The sequence below is a fragment of the Serinus canaria genome, chromosome 1, assembly GCF_022539315.1.
Source record: "Serinus canaria isolate serCan28SL12 chromosome 1, serCan2020, whole genome shotgun sequence".
Taxonomy (NCBI): domain Eukaryota; kingdom Metazoa; phylum Chordata; class Aves; order Passeriformes; family Fringillidae; genus Serinus; species Serinus canaria.
In genome coordinates, this window is record NC_066313.1 from 80,101,754 (window position 1) to 80,120,716 (window position 18,963).

Consider the following 18,963-nt stretch of genomic DNA (forward strand, 5'->3'; position numbering starts at 1 on the left):
ATCACAAGTGTAGCTTGAGCAGTAAAGCTACTCTCCAGTTACCCATGCTTTATTATTTCTGCTAATAGTCTGTGAAAGATCAGTGGTCTGATAAAGGGCCACAAAATTATTCAGGCTAATAAAAGACACAGAATAATACTGGGAGAACTTATAAAATGCCCAGCAGGCATTGGTTCAAGGTCACATGCTTAGAATAATTTGAAGGACTAGGAGCCAAAATTCTGCAAATTTTCACCATAACCACAACTGGAATTAAGCATCGACCAGTGTCATGGGTAGGATTGCACATACTAGGATTTTCTGTGTGCTGATCAATTTCATGTTTCACCCCTGTGAATCTTGGCTGCTAATACAGAATGGAGGAGATTATATAGTGCTTGTGGTGTAGAGGCCATAGAGGTCATCAAGTGCATGAAGGCAGGAGCATGGCATAATCAGGAGACACTGTGCTTGCTGCATTTAGGTTGGCTGCCTCTCATTGTGCTCAATTTGCAGTTGGTTGGCGCATGCCTTGCTTACCTGAAGGATTTTGTTTGGTTTTGTTTACTGAGAAGTCCTTTTACAGTCAGCATTTTATGGTCCTGAATAGCATGCAGTGTTCTGTCACTGTGCATGTCTCAGCAGAACTTGCATCACAGCCCTTGTGTGAGTCCCAGACAATGCAGGAAAATTCTGTAAACAAGAGTTATGTTTTGTAGATGGGGACTTTGTGTGCTGCTGCACATGCCCAGCTGGCAGAATGATAAACCACCAGTTTGTGTTAGCAGTGTAGAACCACTTTTGCATTTTCCACTCGCAGTAAAGAAAGACTGATGGAAAAAAGCAAGTAGGCTCCAGTCAGTACTGCTTTATGTCTTCTTCTCCTCACAGCTCATGTTCTTTCTTTCCTGAGTTTTGCTCCACTTCATTTTCACCTGCCACCTGGCTGACAGAGCTTCCCTAGCTCTGCAGTGCAGCATGTAGCAGGTTTTTGAATCATCAAGGGTCCTTTCTGATAAACATCCCCATGGCACTGTCCAGAGTCTCAGAATCATGTTGTTAAAGCTGTTGTTTCAGATTCTCAGTTGTTTATGAGCAGGAAAGCATTTCTTTTGCTGCTGTGCAGATGCCAAAGTATAACCCCTCCGTGGAGTTACAGAAACCAGAATGTGATGTATCTGTGAGATGTTTTTTTGAAGATGAATACCTGACTAAAATAAACACCATTTTTTATTATCTTGTCCAGGAAGCATTCCTTGTTCCTTGCTGAAGAAGTCACTCTCTTTCTGCTATCTTCAGACACTGGGTGACAAGTAGACACAGGCAAGGCAATCCCTTCTGTAGGACTCAGCTCCCTGCAGTTCTGGGCAGACTTGCAGCTTTCTTTAGAATGTATCCCCTGCATGTGTTTTTAACACAAAGACATTGAAAGCATATTAGAAAATGGCTGTGGCATAAGTACTAAAACCAAGTAGACTTTGACTTATTATTTCTGCTGAAGCAGAGCTGTAGCTGTCCATAAAAATTTCAACAAGGTGAGTTAGAGCTGAATTCATAAAAAGTGGTAGTTGGTAGGTGGCCTTATCTCATCTTAATCTGATCTAAACCATGACTAAGTGGCGTAGTCTTTGAGGGAATCATAACACTGCATTTTCCTGTGTTCAGATGGTCAGTAAACATCTCAGAAGTTACAGCTGTTCACTGAAATATCTGTCCATTGTTTTTTTACTTCTGAATTTTCCTTTCATACCAGGCTGAAATTCCCATTTCATGCTTTTTATGCCCTGTGATACAGACACAGAAGAAATGTGCAGTCACAGTCAACTGTGCTGGTGTGGAAAGCAAAGGATGGAACTGTGGATGTGAAGAAAGGTGTGGTAATAGTGTGAAGAAGCAGGAGGACAGAAATGGGGAAGTTGATGCTGAAGGGGAAGCTCAGGGGAGTGTGAGCACTCAGGGGCTGTGTCAGGCTCTCCTGACGCTCCTGGGGGCCTCCTTCTGGATGTCATGGAGCTCAGTGTGTCAGAAAGCTCTCCAGGAGCTACCAGATACCACTCATTCAGGCTCTCTCATTTTAGTTACCATGACCAAGCAAGCAAGGGGAGTAAAATGCAGGAAAAAGCACTGCACATGTGCTTTGCACTGTCACACATGGCAGCCAGTGTGACTTTGTAGGGTCTGTATGGGCCTCACAGCCAGAAAATATTGTGCTGATTCCCTGTGGCTGAAAAGTTGCTGCACCAGGCAGATACATGTTTGAAAGAAAGCAATTAGGGAAAGCAGCAAATGTAACACCATCATATACATTTCTATTCATCTGTGGTTAATAGCATAAGTAATTCTGGCTGTCTTTTGGGAAATGCTGCTCCTTCTGTGTTTCATTTGCTAATAACTTTCTGACAACTGAGTCATCAAATTACAATAAAAGAATAGAAAAATATTTTTAAGAGTGAAAATTTTAGCCAGTGCCTGACAGTTATGGATGTACTTACTTTCATTGGAAAAATTATTTAGATAAGAACATGGGACGCATCCAGAGTGTGTGAAGAAAGAAATATGGGCATGTCTGTCAGTACAGAAGTACCTGAAAGCAAGTAGTACAGGAAAAGGAGAGATAGAATGGGGTGGAGTTAGAAATTTGAGTATTTCAGTAGCATTAGCTGCAGATATTCTGTATGTAACTTATTCTGTTTGTATCTTCTACTCTCTATTTTTGTACTTAATAGCATACAGAAAATGAGAAGAACTAAGTAGTTTTGAAAACTTACAAGATTAATAAACTCTAAAGCAGAAAGGCCACTATTGTGGTAAAAGACAAGAATTTTGTGGATGTTTCAGTCTTCCTGCTGTTAATGCACACCTTTATTTTGCTATCCCATATGGAAAAACATTGTCATTCTTGCTTCCCTGAAGTAATTCTAGTTACTTTCCTACTTCACAATCCAGTTTGGGCAAATAGTTGCTCACATTATTAAACACAGGTCTTTATTAACTAAGGCATCAAAAAAATATTGCGCTTAGTATATTTGTGCACCCTTCAAAATAGTCTAAAAATTTACCATCGTTCTTAGCTGCTAAATTTGTAGTTCTCCAGTATACTGATAGAAAAATACCACCATGGGACGAAGAAGAAACTCGAGTTTCTGCTCAAGGCCCTGCCTGTGAGTCAGCACACGGCTGGGGGCCACATTTTGGCACAGTTTCTCCAGGGGAACGGCGCCTCAGTCCGTGCGGTGCCGCGCCAGCGGATCCGCCTCCCTGGCAAAGAGCGCCACGCAGGAATGAGCACCAACAAGGACTCTGGCCCTGTGAGCAGAGAGAAGAGTTTGGGGGTTGGTTGGTTTGTTTGTTTTCCTTTCCGAAGCATGTTCTGATCTTTTGATGGCACGTGCTTTACAAATGCTGAATATGATGACATGCTTCCCAAGAAAGCAAGTAAATAAGTTTAGTAATGATAGCCTTGGCCTGGTGTGCCATTAGTCTGGGCACTGTACAGTCGTAATGAAGGACAGCATTTGTTGTGCAGAACTGGAAAATTAAGGGAGGGGAGATCAGACAGCTGCAGCCAAAAGTTAATTATCAGGAAGGATCAGACTGTGTTGGTCAGGCTAAAAAGCACTCTCTTGGCACACGTCGTCTAACCACCATTCTTGTTGGCAATGCAAGGCCAGATAAGGAAAAAGATTAAAATTTAGCCTAGCGGATGTCCTCAGAGGTCTGCTTTTCTTGCATATGTAGCGGCAATAGAGTCAATAATGTTGTCAGAGTCCTTACTGGTGATGGAGAAGTGGTTGTTGCCTGCACTGTGCCGCAAAATACCACAGCTGATGAAGGCCCAATGCCTCCTGTATCAGGATAAATATCTTTGTATTGAAAGTGACTCCTCTTTTGGCAGTGTGACTGCCTCCTAAGAAGCAGGGTCATGCTTTCCCTAATCTCTTTCCTTGATGAGCTGCCTAATGAAGTAGAACAACAGCAGAGTCAGCATAAATCTTCATCTAGGTCTTCACTCCACTCATTGTTGCACTAATTATTAATAATTTATTAGGATCAGGTTTTAGATATCTGAGCAGTCACAGTGTCATTCATGTGGTTTTACACAGCAGCCAGGCCACAGGAGGAATGGCCTGAGCAACACTGACAGAAGTTAATAACTTCTACATTTCCTTACCATCTCCAGGTGCAGGGTTTCAGTGAAATTAAAGAAAAGTGCTGAGTACCTAAAGGTCTGCAGAGAGATCAAGAAATTGTTCACTTCAATTCATGGGACAGTATTGTTGAAATGGTATTACTCTAGAGCCACTTTGAAAAAAATGTATTTACACTATAAGTGGAATCTAAGAATTCTTGTTTGTTTGTTTGCTTTTTAATGAAAAAGGCCACTGAATAATTAATATACATTCACTATGACAATTTCAGAGGACTAATACTGTCTGGGCTCCAGATAGAAAAGGATTATTAAAGCATCATATTAAGGGAACTAAGGCAACTGTTCTCCTGGAAAGAAATTAAATAACAGTTGTGAATATCTTTCTTTATTTATCTGGTTGTTGTGCCTGCAGGCTTTCCTAATCTCTTACTGTAGTGACATGCTGTAAAGAGGCATTATAGCTCAGAGCCTTGGTAGGGACAGGATGAACATCCCTGATGGACCAGGGAAGAGAGTAAGAGGAAAGATCTTGTATTACAGCCTGCCCTGGAGCCTATTTATCCAACAGTTTAATCCTCCTATCAGAAAGGCATTTTTGAAGAACTGTGTCTCTTTAATTTCCCCTGCTTTCAAAGGCTGATTCTTTCATAAGAGGAGGTGAGGGAACCCATGTGCAAGGAAGGGGGTGGCTGCTCCTTCCTGTGGAGCACAGAGCAGCAGCCCTGGGGCCAGGAGGAGGGAGGGAAGCAGGGAGGGGGGAAACATGGTGAGCCTCTGAAACCCCCCATCCTTTGATGTAGTGGCCAAAACCATCCTGGAGACAGCATCTGTGCAGAGGTTGCCACAGCTTGGGAAATCTGTGAGCTCAACTGAAACAAAACAGGACAGTAAGAGCTCACCCTGCAAGGACACAGTGAACAAGGGGAGAGGCTTTGTACAGCCTTTGCCTTTCTCTCTGATGGACCTAGCCACGGAAGGTTGCTCAGCATGGTTTGACTTTCTCAATTTGAAACACCTTTTGCTCTTCCTTGGAAAAGTCACTTTATGGAGGAGGTTCAAGCAAATCCACCTCAGAGCCCTAGTGTCTTGGCAGGGTGGAGTTGACAACAGTTGGCTGACTTGGGCTCCCACAGTGACCAGAAGAATACCAGGATGAAGTAGGAAACCAGCAGAGAGACTAATATCCATGGCAGAGCATCATATTCTCTTCCTTAAAGCACCGCTAATGCTGAAACAAAGCAAAAGCCTGGCATGCAATATATACTTTCTTTAAAGGCCAAAACAGTTGGACAAGGTCATAATTTTCTTTCTTTTTCCCTTTGCAGAGCTTCTAAAGAATTTGGATTATTTGTGTGGGGACAGCTACTGCTGTTGGCAGGGGGAAATGCTTCTTTTCACTTCATAACTCTGGTCATGGCTTCATGCAAGGCAAAGCAATCAATGAGGCAGTGCTGTGAGAGCCCAGGGTTGAAAGCTGAACAATTGCAGCAGGAAAATTTTAAGACCTGATGGGTTTAAAGCTACTGGGGGATTTAAGTAATATTTTTTATTTTGACTAATTAATTTTCTAGCACTCTAGTGCAGGTCAACAGCTGAGTAACTCTTTGGACAAAAGGACAGATACCTGTTTGATATGTGTTTTCTTGGCAATAGAGACATACTGGTACCAAATATATTTTGAGACTGACACCCTGCCCCTTGAGCAATCCTGTTGGTGCAGTTGGATTTCCAGCCCCCTGCCACCCTGCCCTTTGACTGACACCAGCAGCATAGGCAGGATGCCACCCACAATATTCGTGTGAGCTCTGCTCCTCTCAAATCACACTGCCACTGCCAAAGCCAAGGGCCAGCACGACTCTTACCCAGACTTAAATGGCATTTCATGACTGATTTTTGCTCCCAGGCGACCTGGATACCAAATGTTCCTGGATGCCCATCGGAGCCACAGCATTACTTGTGCTCTATTTGTTTGTAGTGATCAGTGGAGTTGCTGTGGTCAGGTTGTGCTGCTGATCATCTCTCCTACTGGCAATAAAGTGTTTATAAACTGTTTCAACCACATGTACTTAGCAGATAACCTTGGGGAAAAAAACAAAGGACAGCGTATTTGCGTCAGGAGCCCAGGGAAACCTTGCAGTGTCTGATGTGCCTTCTCCTCTTCCTATTTGATTTCCAGTTGCCATATCCTGATCATCTCAGTGCTGCAGCACTCTAGCTCCTCTTAAGTGATAGCAGTAGTAAGAACAGTAGGACTGGTGCATATTTACTTCATTTGATGCCCTTCTTTACCTCCTGACAGCCACTTTTCCCATATTTGCTGTGTGAAGAATCAATAGTTTAAAAATAGAAAGGAAGGGAAGAAGGAGAAAGAAAGAACCTGAGACCAGCTTCACCCAGGATTTTGAAAAGTCTGGGTTTTTTAAAAACTTTTACTCTAGTAGTGACATTATCACAGGAGTGCTTGTTGATGTCCATGTGTTTTTACATCATTGTAATTGACTTCACTCTCTTTGTTTTTATTTCCTCTCCCAGTGGAGTTTTTATACTGTGATTTGGCTTCCATGAAGTCTATACGGCAATTTGTGCAGGAGTTTCGAGCAAGGAATTGTCCACTCCATGTCCTGGTGAATAATGGTGAGTTCTGTTTTTTCTTCACATACCTGCAGGGGAAGATGTGACAAACTGAGGTCTTATCTATCACTTCAGATTTCAAATAGATTATCTGAGCCATACAGCAGGTTACCATAAGGCTGCATTAACTGGTATGTCTTTCTAGAGTTAAATCGCATTTTTTTGGAGAGATTGTTAGGTGAGGAGTCTGAACACTTCAATGCCACACCTGCTCATGTTGTTATTGCAAGTCTGGTTCCTTTGCTGTGATTTTTTAGCTCTCCAGCACTAAAAAGAATGCAATTATACAGGAATCTGGACATCTCTAAGAAAAATAAAGGAAAGGGAAGCTGTACTTTATGCCAGTAGAAAATATGTCTTTTCACCTTTATTTACTTTCTCTCCCCTTAGGTTTTTCCTGGTTAAAAACACTTGTTTATTGTTGTGGGTGACTGATGAGCTGGGCTGGGGGTTTAATCCACTTAAATATAATCTGGAAAATTATCCAGCAACCTCAGAGAAGTCACTGCACAGATCCAGGAGCTACTGGAAAGCTGTTTGTAAAACTGCATCCTCAGTGGTCAGAGCACTAATAAAATGATAATATTTATCTTGCATTCATAAAATTATCAGATTAATCTAATTATTTTTAGGGATTTCAGCTTTAGTTATTCACATACTTGGTATCTAATTTTGTATTATAGCCACAGTATTTTTGGAAGCCAGCCTAAGCAAGAATTTTCTTCCAGAAACCATGCATGCTCTGCATGCACTGTCCTAAAGGGGAATTTTCACCTGTCTATTTAAATAGGGGAAAGCTCCACCAGCAACAATTTAGGGTTTTTTAGAAGTTTGCTGCTGTGATATGCTGCTGTTCTTGTTTTCCCAACTATTTACATAGGTTTTTATCAAGACATCCCAGAGAACATTTTCTGTTTCCTTGTGCACACTTCCATCCTAGTGAGAGTAAATATGCTGTAAATAAATGGGTTTGTTATATTCATTGGTGCCTTAAAGAGCTCTCAGTAACACAAGTAAATACTGCAATAAAAATTCAAGTGTTTTTTATTTGCTGATTGATATGAAACATTTGTGAAATGTTCAGTTAAACATTCATTTTTCTTTGATTAGTCAAAAAAGCCTACCATTATTATTTTAATCATGCAATAATTAGAGGTGGATATATAAGCCTAGTTATAGTTAATTAGTGAGTATTTAAGCCTAGTTACAAAGTCTTTCCAGATTTACTTTTAAACATGCAGAATAAAAACTGTTACACAGATGGGAACAACACTGTTTGAAAAAACAACATTTTATGGGAAAAAGGGATTTTCAATTCTTTGTACTCATCAGGCATCCCCTGCCCTGCACTAGTTTTCAGCATGAGCAAAGTCAGTATTGTCAGCAGGGGCTTGTAGGCCAGTTGGGGGAAAAATGATGAGGCTGAAGCATAGTGGGAAGCCCTTTGGAATATAGGATTTTTTTCTGCCCTAGCTGCTGCAGAATTGGGTTGGATGAAAATTAAATGTGTCTTCTTATCCAAGAAACAAAGTTGCATGAAAATAGATCTCCTAATGTTTTTTATATGCTCCAAGACCAAAGAGTGTAAGCCCAAAACTTCTTTTAAGAAAGGAGTTTGAGGCTAAAATTTATTCTGCTTCAGTCTATGTATTTGTAACTTGCAAAAAAGCCATTTGATTTCATTCTGCTTTTTTACCAAATACAGTTGGCAAGAGAAATCTGTTGTTTTATAAAATCCTTTTAGACTCTACAATGAAATGAATGGTTCAAGTCATTTTTTTGCCATAAAAGAATCACATCCAAAGCACAGGTGAAGAGAATTAGGTTAGTCTCTGGCCATTGCCTGGCAATGCCTCCACTTCTCAATGCTCTTTCCCACATTTTTTTTTTTAAGGTCCTTTTTATTTGCTTTTGTAAATAATCTGTAGCATTTAGTTTTGTTACTAGTTAAAGTGCACTTTTACTAGTAGCTTTTGTTTCATAGTGAAAGCCCAAATGTTTCCTTGATACGTAAGAGGAAAATGGACATACCCAATAGAGGAGAAGTGGCCTGATGCAAAAACCACCAGTACTGAGCACAATCAAGACAAGTGCTGACATTTGGGCTATCTGGTTGGCTTTTCTTTTTCCATTTTCCTTCCTCTTTTCTCCTTTTTTATCTTTTTACTTTTTTTTTGTTTCAATGCACTAAGGAGGATGATTCAGTCCACCATGGACTGCAGAGCTGGAAGCACTACTCTCTCAAAGGCCTCATCACAGCTGCCTCTTCCACTGCCTTTCCAATAGGTTATGAAAATCAGATTTTGTGTGCATCCCATGGCTTCTGAATCAAACTATCAGCAAGTGACTAAAATTTTTTATTTCTGTCTTCATAAGACCAAGCATTTTATTATCAGGGCTGTAGTCTTCTGTTACATTTAGTGTAAAAGTGCAAGAATTGTTACACTGAGATTGTTGCACTACATACTAGTATTATTTAATTGCTTAAATGTAAGTCTTTTAAATTGATTGATATAATCATGTGCATATGTTAGTGAACTTTCCACCTATTATCTCCATGGATATATATCTTGTATGTATGTGAAGGTGTATGATATTCATTGAGGACTTGTGCAAACCTGTCAAAAAGCCAAACATTTGAAGATGACTTGATAAAAGTTCCAACATTTTACAAGAATACAAGCTATTAAATTAACAATAAAATATTATTGTTAATAATATTATTAGAAAGGATTTCATGTGAATTACTGTGAATTCATGTGAATTTCATGTGTAAATTACACATTTACATGTGAATTACTAAATAAATATAAATAATCAGACTACATGTCTGACCTAAGATTGTTATGAAATTCAGCAGTTTTAAGGTCACTGGTGTTTTTTTTTTAAATATCTCTTCATCACTTGCTCTCTATCCCTTACCTAACTCAAGGATTCAGTTGGAAATTAAATTAATACTAAAACCCTGAGTTTCAAAGTATTCTCCTAGAGCTAAACATCCAGGTCCCACAATAATCATGTGAAGTTTAGGTATCCAGCTAAATGGAGATTAGTGCACTAGTCACCTCCTCTTTTTGTTTTAGCTTATTTTAGCATCTACATTTAACTTTCTAATTTCTAATTTAAAAGGAAAAATTTGGTTGAATGCACGCATTATTTCAGCTGACAAATAAGGGCTTGTTTTTCCATTACTATGCTTTCTGCATCAGTAATGTGCAGGCTCAGCTCTTGGTTTTTAAAATAAACAAAACATATTAAAAATGCAAATAGAGCATTATATAAACTTTTTTTTTTAAATGTGCTAGTGCTAGAAAGAGAAAAATGCTATGAAATAGAAAACAAATTCATTTTCTGTAGAAAACAAGAAGTAAGCTAAATGGTTGAACTGTAAGCCACAGAAAGAGGGATGCAGCACAAGCAGTGAAGAAAGCTTTATCTGACAGAAGGTCAGAAGAATGTGTCTTCTAGTCTGATAATTAGCATTTGGGTGCTAATTTTCAGTTTTGTTTTGGAAAGAACTGTGTCTCTGTACAGCTGAAAAGCATTTAGCAAATTACAGCATGTACACTAGTGTTAATTATTTAATATATTCCTAAAAATGGTATTGCTGTTAAAATGCATTAGAAAGTCTGCTGTCTTCTTGTGGTTGAAAAAGGGACAGATACTAAAACCCTTTGTAAAATTCCATGACCAGCAGTCACTGCTTCATGCCAGAGATGTTTTTTCCTAGCCTTGAAGGCAGTCATTTTCTCTGTGTGCTAGAACTGTTTCTTAGCACATTGTAGTTAATGTGTTTACTTGTATGTTGTTTACAGTACCTAATGATCTTAAAACCAACAGAGCCAACACAAAAATCACAAGCTATTTAGGGACACCAGGATACTTCTGGGTGCCAAACCTACACTGTCTAGCTCATTAACAATGAAATGCCAACTTAGAGATTTCAGGCTATTAGTAGCCTATTGCAGGCAGGCTACAGTTAATGTATTTCAGGTTGAAGCCTATCTAGGCCAATTTAAAATCAATATTCCTGAACTGCTACCTAATTCAGATGATCATATTTGGTACTTTGTGGATCATCTGAGAAATTACCAGTCTCTTGATAGAATGAATAAGTCTGTATAAGCTTACCTCTTCAGTTCCTAGAGCACATTAAAAGCTATATCAGTAGCTGAGTATGTGAAATATATATATTTCCTTGTGTTACCTACACACAATCCAGCCATGTGCAGGTCAGCCAGGAGTCCTTTGAATAGTCCCAGAGATACTGTCATGGTTGATCACATATTAAATTTTTCTTGCATTTGAGTATTTGCAGGATCAGATCTTCAGGAGAAAAGTGAAATTCAAGGGCTGGAAACAAGGGCATGTATCAAATGCAAACAATTCTGTACATACTTATCTACTCACAGGTCATATTTATAAGTTGAATTTACTAATAGTTAAATTGTTTGAAATCATTACAGTGAGATCTGTGAAAAGATCCTGTCCCACTGGATTAGGTAAGAGCCAGCTCCCTTGCCTGTAGCAGCTGCAGGCTACACTGACTGTTCTGATGAAAAGGAAAGAAACCTCAGAGATGTGGAAATTCACTGGAGAAGGCCTTGAGGGAAAATTAGTGAGGAGGGGTTGCTGTTACTCCAGTGAAACTTGGATTTCGTTTATATTAATGCTTCTCTTCCAGCCGCACAGAAAAGCTGTGGTGAACTCAGGATATGAAATCTCATTAAAGTTCTTCCAGTGTCTTGCTTACAACATCATGTTTCATCTTTATCCTTCCTCGAAGACAAATTAGAGCAACACCCCAGCAAAGCTGTGATGGAAAAGTTACAGAGGGATAGGGACAAAGACAGAAGGGGATGAGCAAAAGAGCAAATAGTCTTTACCTGTGGATGATAAGTACTAGACATCATGGGAGAGCTGGGCCTTTGGGAATGGTTTTACCTGGAAAAGCTAATTTGAGGTGGTGGAGAGATTGGCTTACAATGGATCTTCCATGTATGATGGGAAAAACTGGAAGATTCATAAAGATCTTAACACTCAGTATTAAAACGTTCTAAAATGAGAAGAAACTCCCAGAGCCATATTTTTTTTATGAAGTTCAGTGCATGACAGATGCCATCTTCTCAGATTTTTTTGGAAGAGCTCTCTTTTCAGAGAGCTGGCTGTGGGGAGGCTGGCTGGCTGCTCACACACTGCTCTTCACAGGTATTAGAAGCCTTGGGTTGTGAGTGACTTGTCTGGGCACATGTGTCAGAGCACCATGACACTGCTGGCAGAATCCAGCCTGGCTCATTCACAGCAAATGAGGGTTGTGCAATGCCCACGTTTATCTGGCATATAGACTTTTAACAGCAGTCATCAGCTAGAGATTTTATTATACTTTGATAGCACTTTTGTCTGCCAGAATTATATGTATCTTATAAGAAGATGTCAAATTTAATATAAAAGGTTTATTATTTATTGGAAGAACTAATAACTTAGAGGGGTAACCTTAGACTCTTCCATTTTTCAAGGAGTAAGGATTTCATTCATGAAAATCCTGACTTGTGTTTGATATTATCTTTCTCTTTCTAACAATTTCCAAAGCTTTTTTTTTTTCTGTCTGTGATATCAAACACTTTTTGAAGGGGGAAATATCTGAGGCTCCACATACTGCAGGTTTTTGACCCATTTGCTCTTATGTCTTGAATGTGAACATTTTATCGGTAGAAGACAGATACAAAATTCAGCTATTGATGGATTAGGAAACCCAACCGGCTCTACTTAAGTGTGTGGAACATTTGCCATGGGCTTTTCTGAAAGGCAGGAGTGAGACATGTTTTATTTTCACTTAATCCTTTCATAGCTTTTAGGTAAAAATGTTTTTTATACAAATTGAAAACTGAAATATTTTACTTCTGAGAGAATATCCAATTGAATTAGAAAGCTGTGACTGACTTTCCTATTTTCTGATTGTGAGTGGGCTAACTCACCATTGTGCCAGCTCAAATAACCAAACAGTTACTGAGCATATTTTTAGGAAACACAGGGGTTATTTGAACCAGACCTAATTAGGAATGCTCTGATTTATTTTAGTATAAAATCAAAACCTTGGTTATGGAATGTATTTACTTTTTTTAACTGACACATTTTCCAAGGAACTAGCTGTGCTGTGCTCACGTGTAGCAGTGTGACCTTGATTCAGAATGTGAATCTATTCTTATGAAGGTATTACAGCTGGTTTTCTCATGTTCTGAATCTACCAAGATTTTGTTGTTGTTCTCACAGTCCCTGAATGCGGATTGTCTGCATTTTTTCCTTTTCTTTGCTTTAACCTACTGGGAAACTAAGAATTTATTTTTTCTGGAAAGACACATTGCTTTATCTTTGGCACAGCTAATACAGTGCACATCTCCCTTGTGAACATTGTAGGTGGGTCTGGGAGCACCAGCAGCAGACATTACTCAGTTTTCAATTCCTCACTACTTTGCCAAACTTTTAGTGTTTGGGCTAAGAGTTTCCATGCCAATTCTTTGCCTTTGGCTGAGTGTTTTTTTCTTTATTTTATTTTGTAATGCCAGATAAAACAGTTTATCTGTTTCCAGGAATGAGAAGACAAACATCTTGGGAGTTTTTTTAATGTCAGAAATGATGGCAAGGCTTTTCATGAAGGCTGTGGTGTTATCACACAGTGTGGAATTGAATGCAGACAAGATCTTGCCTTTGTGTCAGCGCTGGCTGCATCTTTTTTTACATATGGAATATCCCCTGATGGGTCAAGTCAGAAGCCTGCTAAGCACTACACTTTGTGAGCCACCTTTTATGTGTTCCTCTCTGAATATTTTGCCTACACCAAGCATGTCCCAAGTCAATCCTGAGCAGGTCTTTCTGCCCAAATCACAGCCCTGAACCGTGGCAGGAGGTGCTGTGTGCAGGCAAATGCAGCAGCCCTGAGACTGGGCACCAGCACCGCATCTGCTCCTCCTGGCTGCCTCTGAGCTTGGTGGAGATGGACACTGAGTCTCATTTCAGGCTCCTCCAGTCCAGAGGACCTCCTCCACTGTCCAGACTGGTGGCCTCAGTCTTCCATGAGCTCTGAGACAAGTTTCTTTCTCGTGGAAAATATACTGTGAAGAGTTTCTGGGTGGGAGGAACAGGACAGTTAGCTGGGAACCATTTGGATTACAGAGACCTTCATTGCAAAACATTTGAATTTTCTGATTAAAAGACTTTATGGAGAATTAAACTAAGAACATAGCATATACTCTTGTTACATATCAGAAAATGAATAAGAGAGCAAATACTGAGGAAGAGCTGGGGTGGGTAGTGAGGATGAAGAGAGTGATTAGGCATGTCTGAACTGTAGGAGATGTCTCAGTCAGAGGCTGGAAATAATAAGACACTATATAATTCACAAGAAAGTCCTTAACCTTGAGGACTGGAGTCTGTATTGGGTACTAAGTGATTGAATCTTTTCTCTATGAAGGCATTCTTGACTGATCTCTTACTTGCAAGTTTACTGATGTTTAACAGAGGTGAGAATTATTGCTCCTGGTGGAGAAGGAATTGGAACCTCTCTCCTGCTTGATCATCCAATACAATAGGGTGGACACTTGTAACTTAGTCACATCTGGTTTGTGCTGAAGCAGGGATGGAGAAGCTGGGAGGAGCCTCAGAGCCACAGATCATGGCTCCAGCAGGAAACAAGCCTCAGCAGCGAGGGTAGGGTGAGCCAGGTGTGTGACAGGCAGATGCTTGCAGGGTGCAGAGTGATGTGGGATTGAGACACAAAGGAGCTACAGTGGCTGGGTAAGAGAATAGGGAGAAGGAACCTACTGTTTGCAGGGAAGCAGAGAGGTAGATGGAGCTGATATACATGTCTGGAGCTGAGCCTCTCCCCTCCTTCCTGAACACATGCAGTTCCTTGATAAGATCAGTGTGGGATCACTGGTTTGTGGTGGTAAGGGAGGAGGGAAGGCTGGGAAGCAGAACATTGTCATTGGTTCATCATGGCCATGCATTTTGCCCAGCAGAGGGAACTAGGGAATGTCAGGAAGCTGTTAGGAAAGGTAATCAGAAAAGGCAATGGGTGGTGCAGTGTCTTGGGAGTAGGAACAGGAGGTGAGAGCTCATGGGACGTTAGTGCTGGAGCAGAGGCTCAGGCAAACTCCTGTGGAGAAGTTGTCCTGGGATGAGGCAGGAGAGACCTAATCCTCTGGAGATGGTTCTTCTCCACAACCCCAGGCTTGGTCCCTTTCCTTTATCAATCCTGTTTCCACAGTGGCCAGTAGCTTCCAGGAAGGTCCATGCACAGGACACTGTTCCAGCAGTGATGACAAATAGACTAACAGGTGTCTTTGCATCCCCCCAGTGGTCAAAGCTTTGGTGTGGTATCTATGTGTCATCCACGTGTCATTGTTAGGCCATGGGGTAAAAGTTCTTGCTTTGCTTAATTTTCCTCCCATTTGGCTTTGGAAAATTGCACACACATGTGTAAAAGGCTCCAAAAGACATTAGGAAATGCAAGAGTCTAAGCTCCCTTTGGGGAGACAGGGGGTAAGACAACAACATTGGAAAGCTGCACCAAGTTTCATCTATTTTTGTGTTTTTCTTCTAAACTGTTGCGATTTTTACCTTTTCAGTTGTCATGCACTGTTAATCTGGCTTCTGTGTGTGGTCCAGTTGAGACTCACTTTCCTGGGATACCAATTGGCAGGTGGCCTACCTGCAGCACTGGGCTCTGGGTTAGGGATGGCTTAGTAAGCAGCCATGTCACAGCTTTTAGAGCAGGGCTGTAAATTCACTGCTCTTCAGCCCAGAGGAGGCAGGAAGAAGCAGTGCCTGTAAGAAGCAGTCGTGTGGGCACAGCTGTGCCTCCAGTAAGCACTTCTGGGCAATTCTTACAGTAAGGCATTGCATGTTCTTCTTGCTCACGTGTCACTAAAGGACACAAAATAACATGACACAGACACGCAGCTCTCCCAAGGTAAAAAAGAGAGCTTTTAATTTATGACTCCAACATTTATAGATTTCCAAGAGTGACAGTGGATTGGAGGGTGGCAGTGCCACCTCTCCAGTGACGTTGGACAAACCAGTAGTCCATCAAATTTCTCCTCCTCCTTAAAAGAATGCAAAACCATGAGTTATTTACATAAAGTGAGTGAGAAAGCGTTTCACAAGAATGTAAACATCAGAAGGCTTAGAAAAACTTAAAAAACCAGGGCGACACTCACTAGCAGGAGAGCTGCACAGGGCAAGTGTACTCTGGGATTGCACAGCCCGATGGAACAAGGTGGAACAAGCAATCTGGTACAGGCAGCCCAGCCAGGGCATGCTGCTGTATGGTTCTCCTGTTCAGGTGAGAAGTGGGCCATGTGTTTTACATGCAGATACACCCAGAGGTGTTTTGTTGCATGAGTGTGCAGAACAGAGCAGTTTGACATTCTGTGAAGTGGGGATGGGTTGCCCTGCGTGCCTGCACTCCTGGGATTGGAAATGCTGCTAAAGGCATCAGCTAAGACAGTGCAAAGCCTGTGTGGAGGAAGGGCTTTGTGCTTCTACTGGAAGTAACTGTCTCCTAATTTTTCCCCTTGGGAACATTTTTGGTACAGTATGTATCTCTTGCTTGTAAATAGCAAGAATTGGGTGAATGTGATTATAAACGTTCCCCTCCTGCTGTGAAGGTGTTATGTGTGTTTGTGGCTGACCTATTGCTTTATCTGACCAGCCTTTGGATGTCTGGAGATAAAGGAACTTGTGTGAGGGGGATCTGCCTCCAAACCCTCTTCTGTGAGCCTGCCCGGGAAGGCAGACATTTTGTTCTGTACATGAAAAAGAGATTTTAAATTTTTATTTTGTAGTGAGTTTGAGAGAACTGACTTTAGAAACCTTGAAGTAGCTCACTGTAAATAAATCCAGATGAGGGAAATATTTGTATATTTTACAGCTCTTAAACACATTTTATAATGGAGATGGAGGATGTCTTTGCAGTGAGAGGTATGGGAGTTAGAGCAATATTTGTCATCATCTGCAGTACAAGCAGGCATAGTGCAAATTCTCCTGTATAATTCAATAAAAATGGGGTCTGTCTGGAGTATAATATCTATAGCTATCATAAAATTTTTTGTTATGCTGCATGCAGTGTTAGATCCATTTTGTTTTTTAAATTACATAAGATGGATCAGAAACCAAGAGTTTCATTACAAACTTTTATAGAAAATCATCATAAATTCCTGCTTACAAAGACAGCTCTCTTGAAGTGTATTCATTCTTTGAGTGAGAAATATGATTATTGATTGCCTAGTCATAGAATTAAAAAAGAATATATTTTTGGTTATTCATTAAAGCTAATTAAAAATGTGTATAATTTGAACATACTACAATAAATGCAGAACTGTAGTACCCTGGAATGTATTGCTATATCTATAAGAACAGTTGTTCAGCATGGTTTTGCAGAAAAATATTTTCCTTATTCTAATTTATTACTACCTCTGCAAAATCACACCTCCATGTTTTGTTAGTCAGTTTTTTGTTCCCACACTATCAGTCTTTTTGCTGTAATATTTCAGCAATAGCTAATCAATTACAAAGTAGAAGCTTATGTTCAGTTTAATTATTAATTTATTTTCTTATGCCATGATGTTATCAGTGATATTTTAAAACTGAATTTTCTGGAGACAATCCATCTAAATCAAAGGGGAAAAACATATGAGAAGGTTAGATCAGAACTGAGGTGTTTGGAATTAATGGCTTGTGTGCTGCCACTTCAAATTTCACAGACACTCTGAAAAAATTATAAGGCTGACTATTGATAATTAAAACCAGAAAGATACTGAGTTGTTTGGAATCCATATTGGAAGAAAAAGCACATTCATTCTAAGTTTTACAATGAAAAGACAAAGCATTTGTCTTTTAACAAATGTCAGTGTTTCAAATAGTATTAGATTAATTCAAAGAATTAAAATAGAACCAGCTTTCATTTTTGAGTTAACATTTGGGACCCTTAAGTAAAGCTGATGATGTTTCTGGACAAGAGAAAATCAATAGGATGCCACTTTTAGTATCTACTGAATGCTAGGTAGTTAATAATTTAAGAAAGAGCTTGCTGCTACACTTACAAGGCTTTTCCTTTTGTTAAGGAAGGAGACAGGTTCAGTTGCCTGTTGGGTATTCCTTTGTATGCTCACTTTTAGTAAATTAAAAATGGCTTTTCCTCAAATAAGAGAAACTGCCCTCAGACTACAGGGCAAGATTTGACAGCCTTGGTATGAACTACCTGAAAGACGAGAGCCTTTAAAAAAACAGAAAAAGTCTTTCAAAGGTGTTTTGGCTTAACATTATTTGAGAAGCTCTTGAAGACAGAAAAGGGAATTGCAATAGCATCAGGGGTGATTGTGCCTGCTCAAGGACTTGACCAGAATTTCTACTCAGGGGATGCTCTTGAAGAATGAGCAAAAGAATATTGGGGAGTGTGTATCTTTACAATTGTGCATTGCATAAATGAAAATTTTTTCCATCTCCTGACCTGAGCTCAGATCTGGTTTTTTTTACTTCCAGGATGCACAGCACAGATGGTGGAGACTAATTGGGGTGGAGGGCAAAGCCTCCCTGTGTTCTTGAAATCCTGTGCCTCTCTGGAGGTCGAGGGTGAAGTTGCAGTGGCACAGGCATGCTCGAGGCTAATGTGAGCGACGGCAGCCTCCCTGGGCTTGCCTGCTGTTCACCATGCAAAGCTGAACGGCTGTAGCAGCTGTGTAACACACAGGACAAATTTCTCCATCCCAACAGAAGTGTGTCTGTGCATGGAGGGGTCCTGCATCGAGCCCTGCAGCAATCCCAGCAGATGCAGAAGCAGCATTTGGTGTGCAGATCAGCCTTGCTGTGCCGGGGCTCTTTCATATTGGCTGCCTTTCTTGGGGTTGTATTTTACAGGTGTTGCTGCAAACAGAACTCTGGCAAATTGCTGCCTTTCACCTTTTCCAAGTGTCAGAGCTTTGGAGGGCAGGATGGCCTCAGAGATATGCAAATAATTTCCTTGTACTAGGCCTGGTGCTCAGAGATGCAGCAATGTTTCCGTGTGCCCTCCAACAACTCATGATGAGCTTTGTCTGTGCTGAAACTTGCACTGTAGCAGGCTGAGACTTAATCTGGGAGCCTGGGGTTGGTTCCATCCCCAAGCCATTCCCATCCTTTCCTTCTTCCCAGAAAACAAGAAAAATCAC

General features: G+C 40.5%; 1 protein-coding gene across 1 annotated transcript in view; it reads left to right on the forward strand.

Annotated features, from left to right (window-relative positions):
* The window catches only part of DHRSX (dehydrogenase/reductase X-linked), a 161,838-nt gene that overhangs the window by 94,902 nt on the left and 47,973 nt on the right, over positions 1-18,963 (forward strand). Inside the window, 1 exon segment of the mRNA XM_050971809.1 lies at positions 6,662-6,763. Within this exon segment, the coding sequence (XP_050827766.1) occupies positions 6,662-6,763 (102 nt within the window).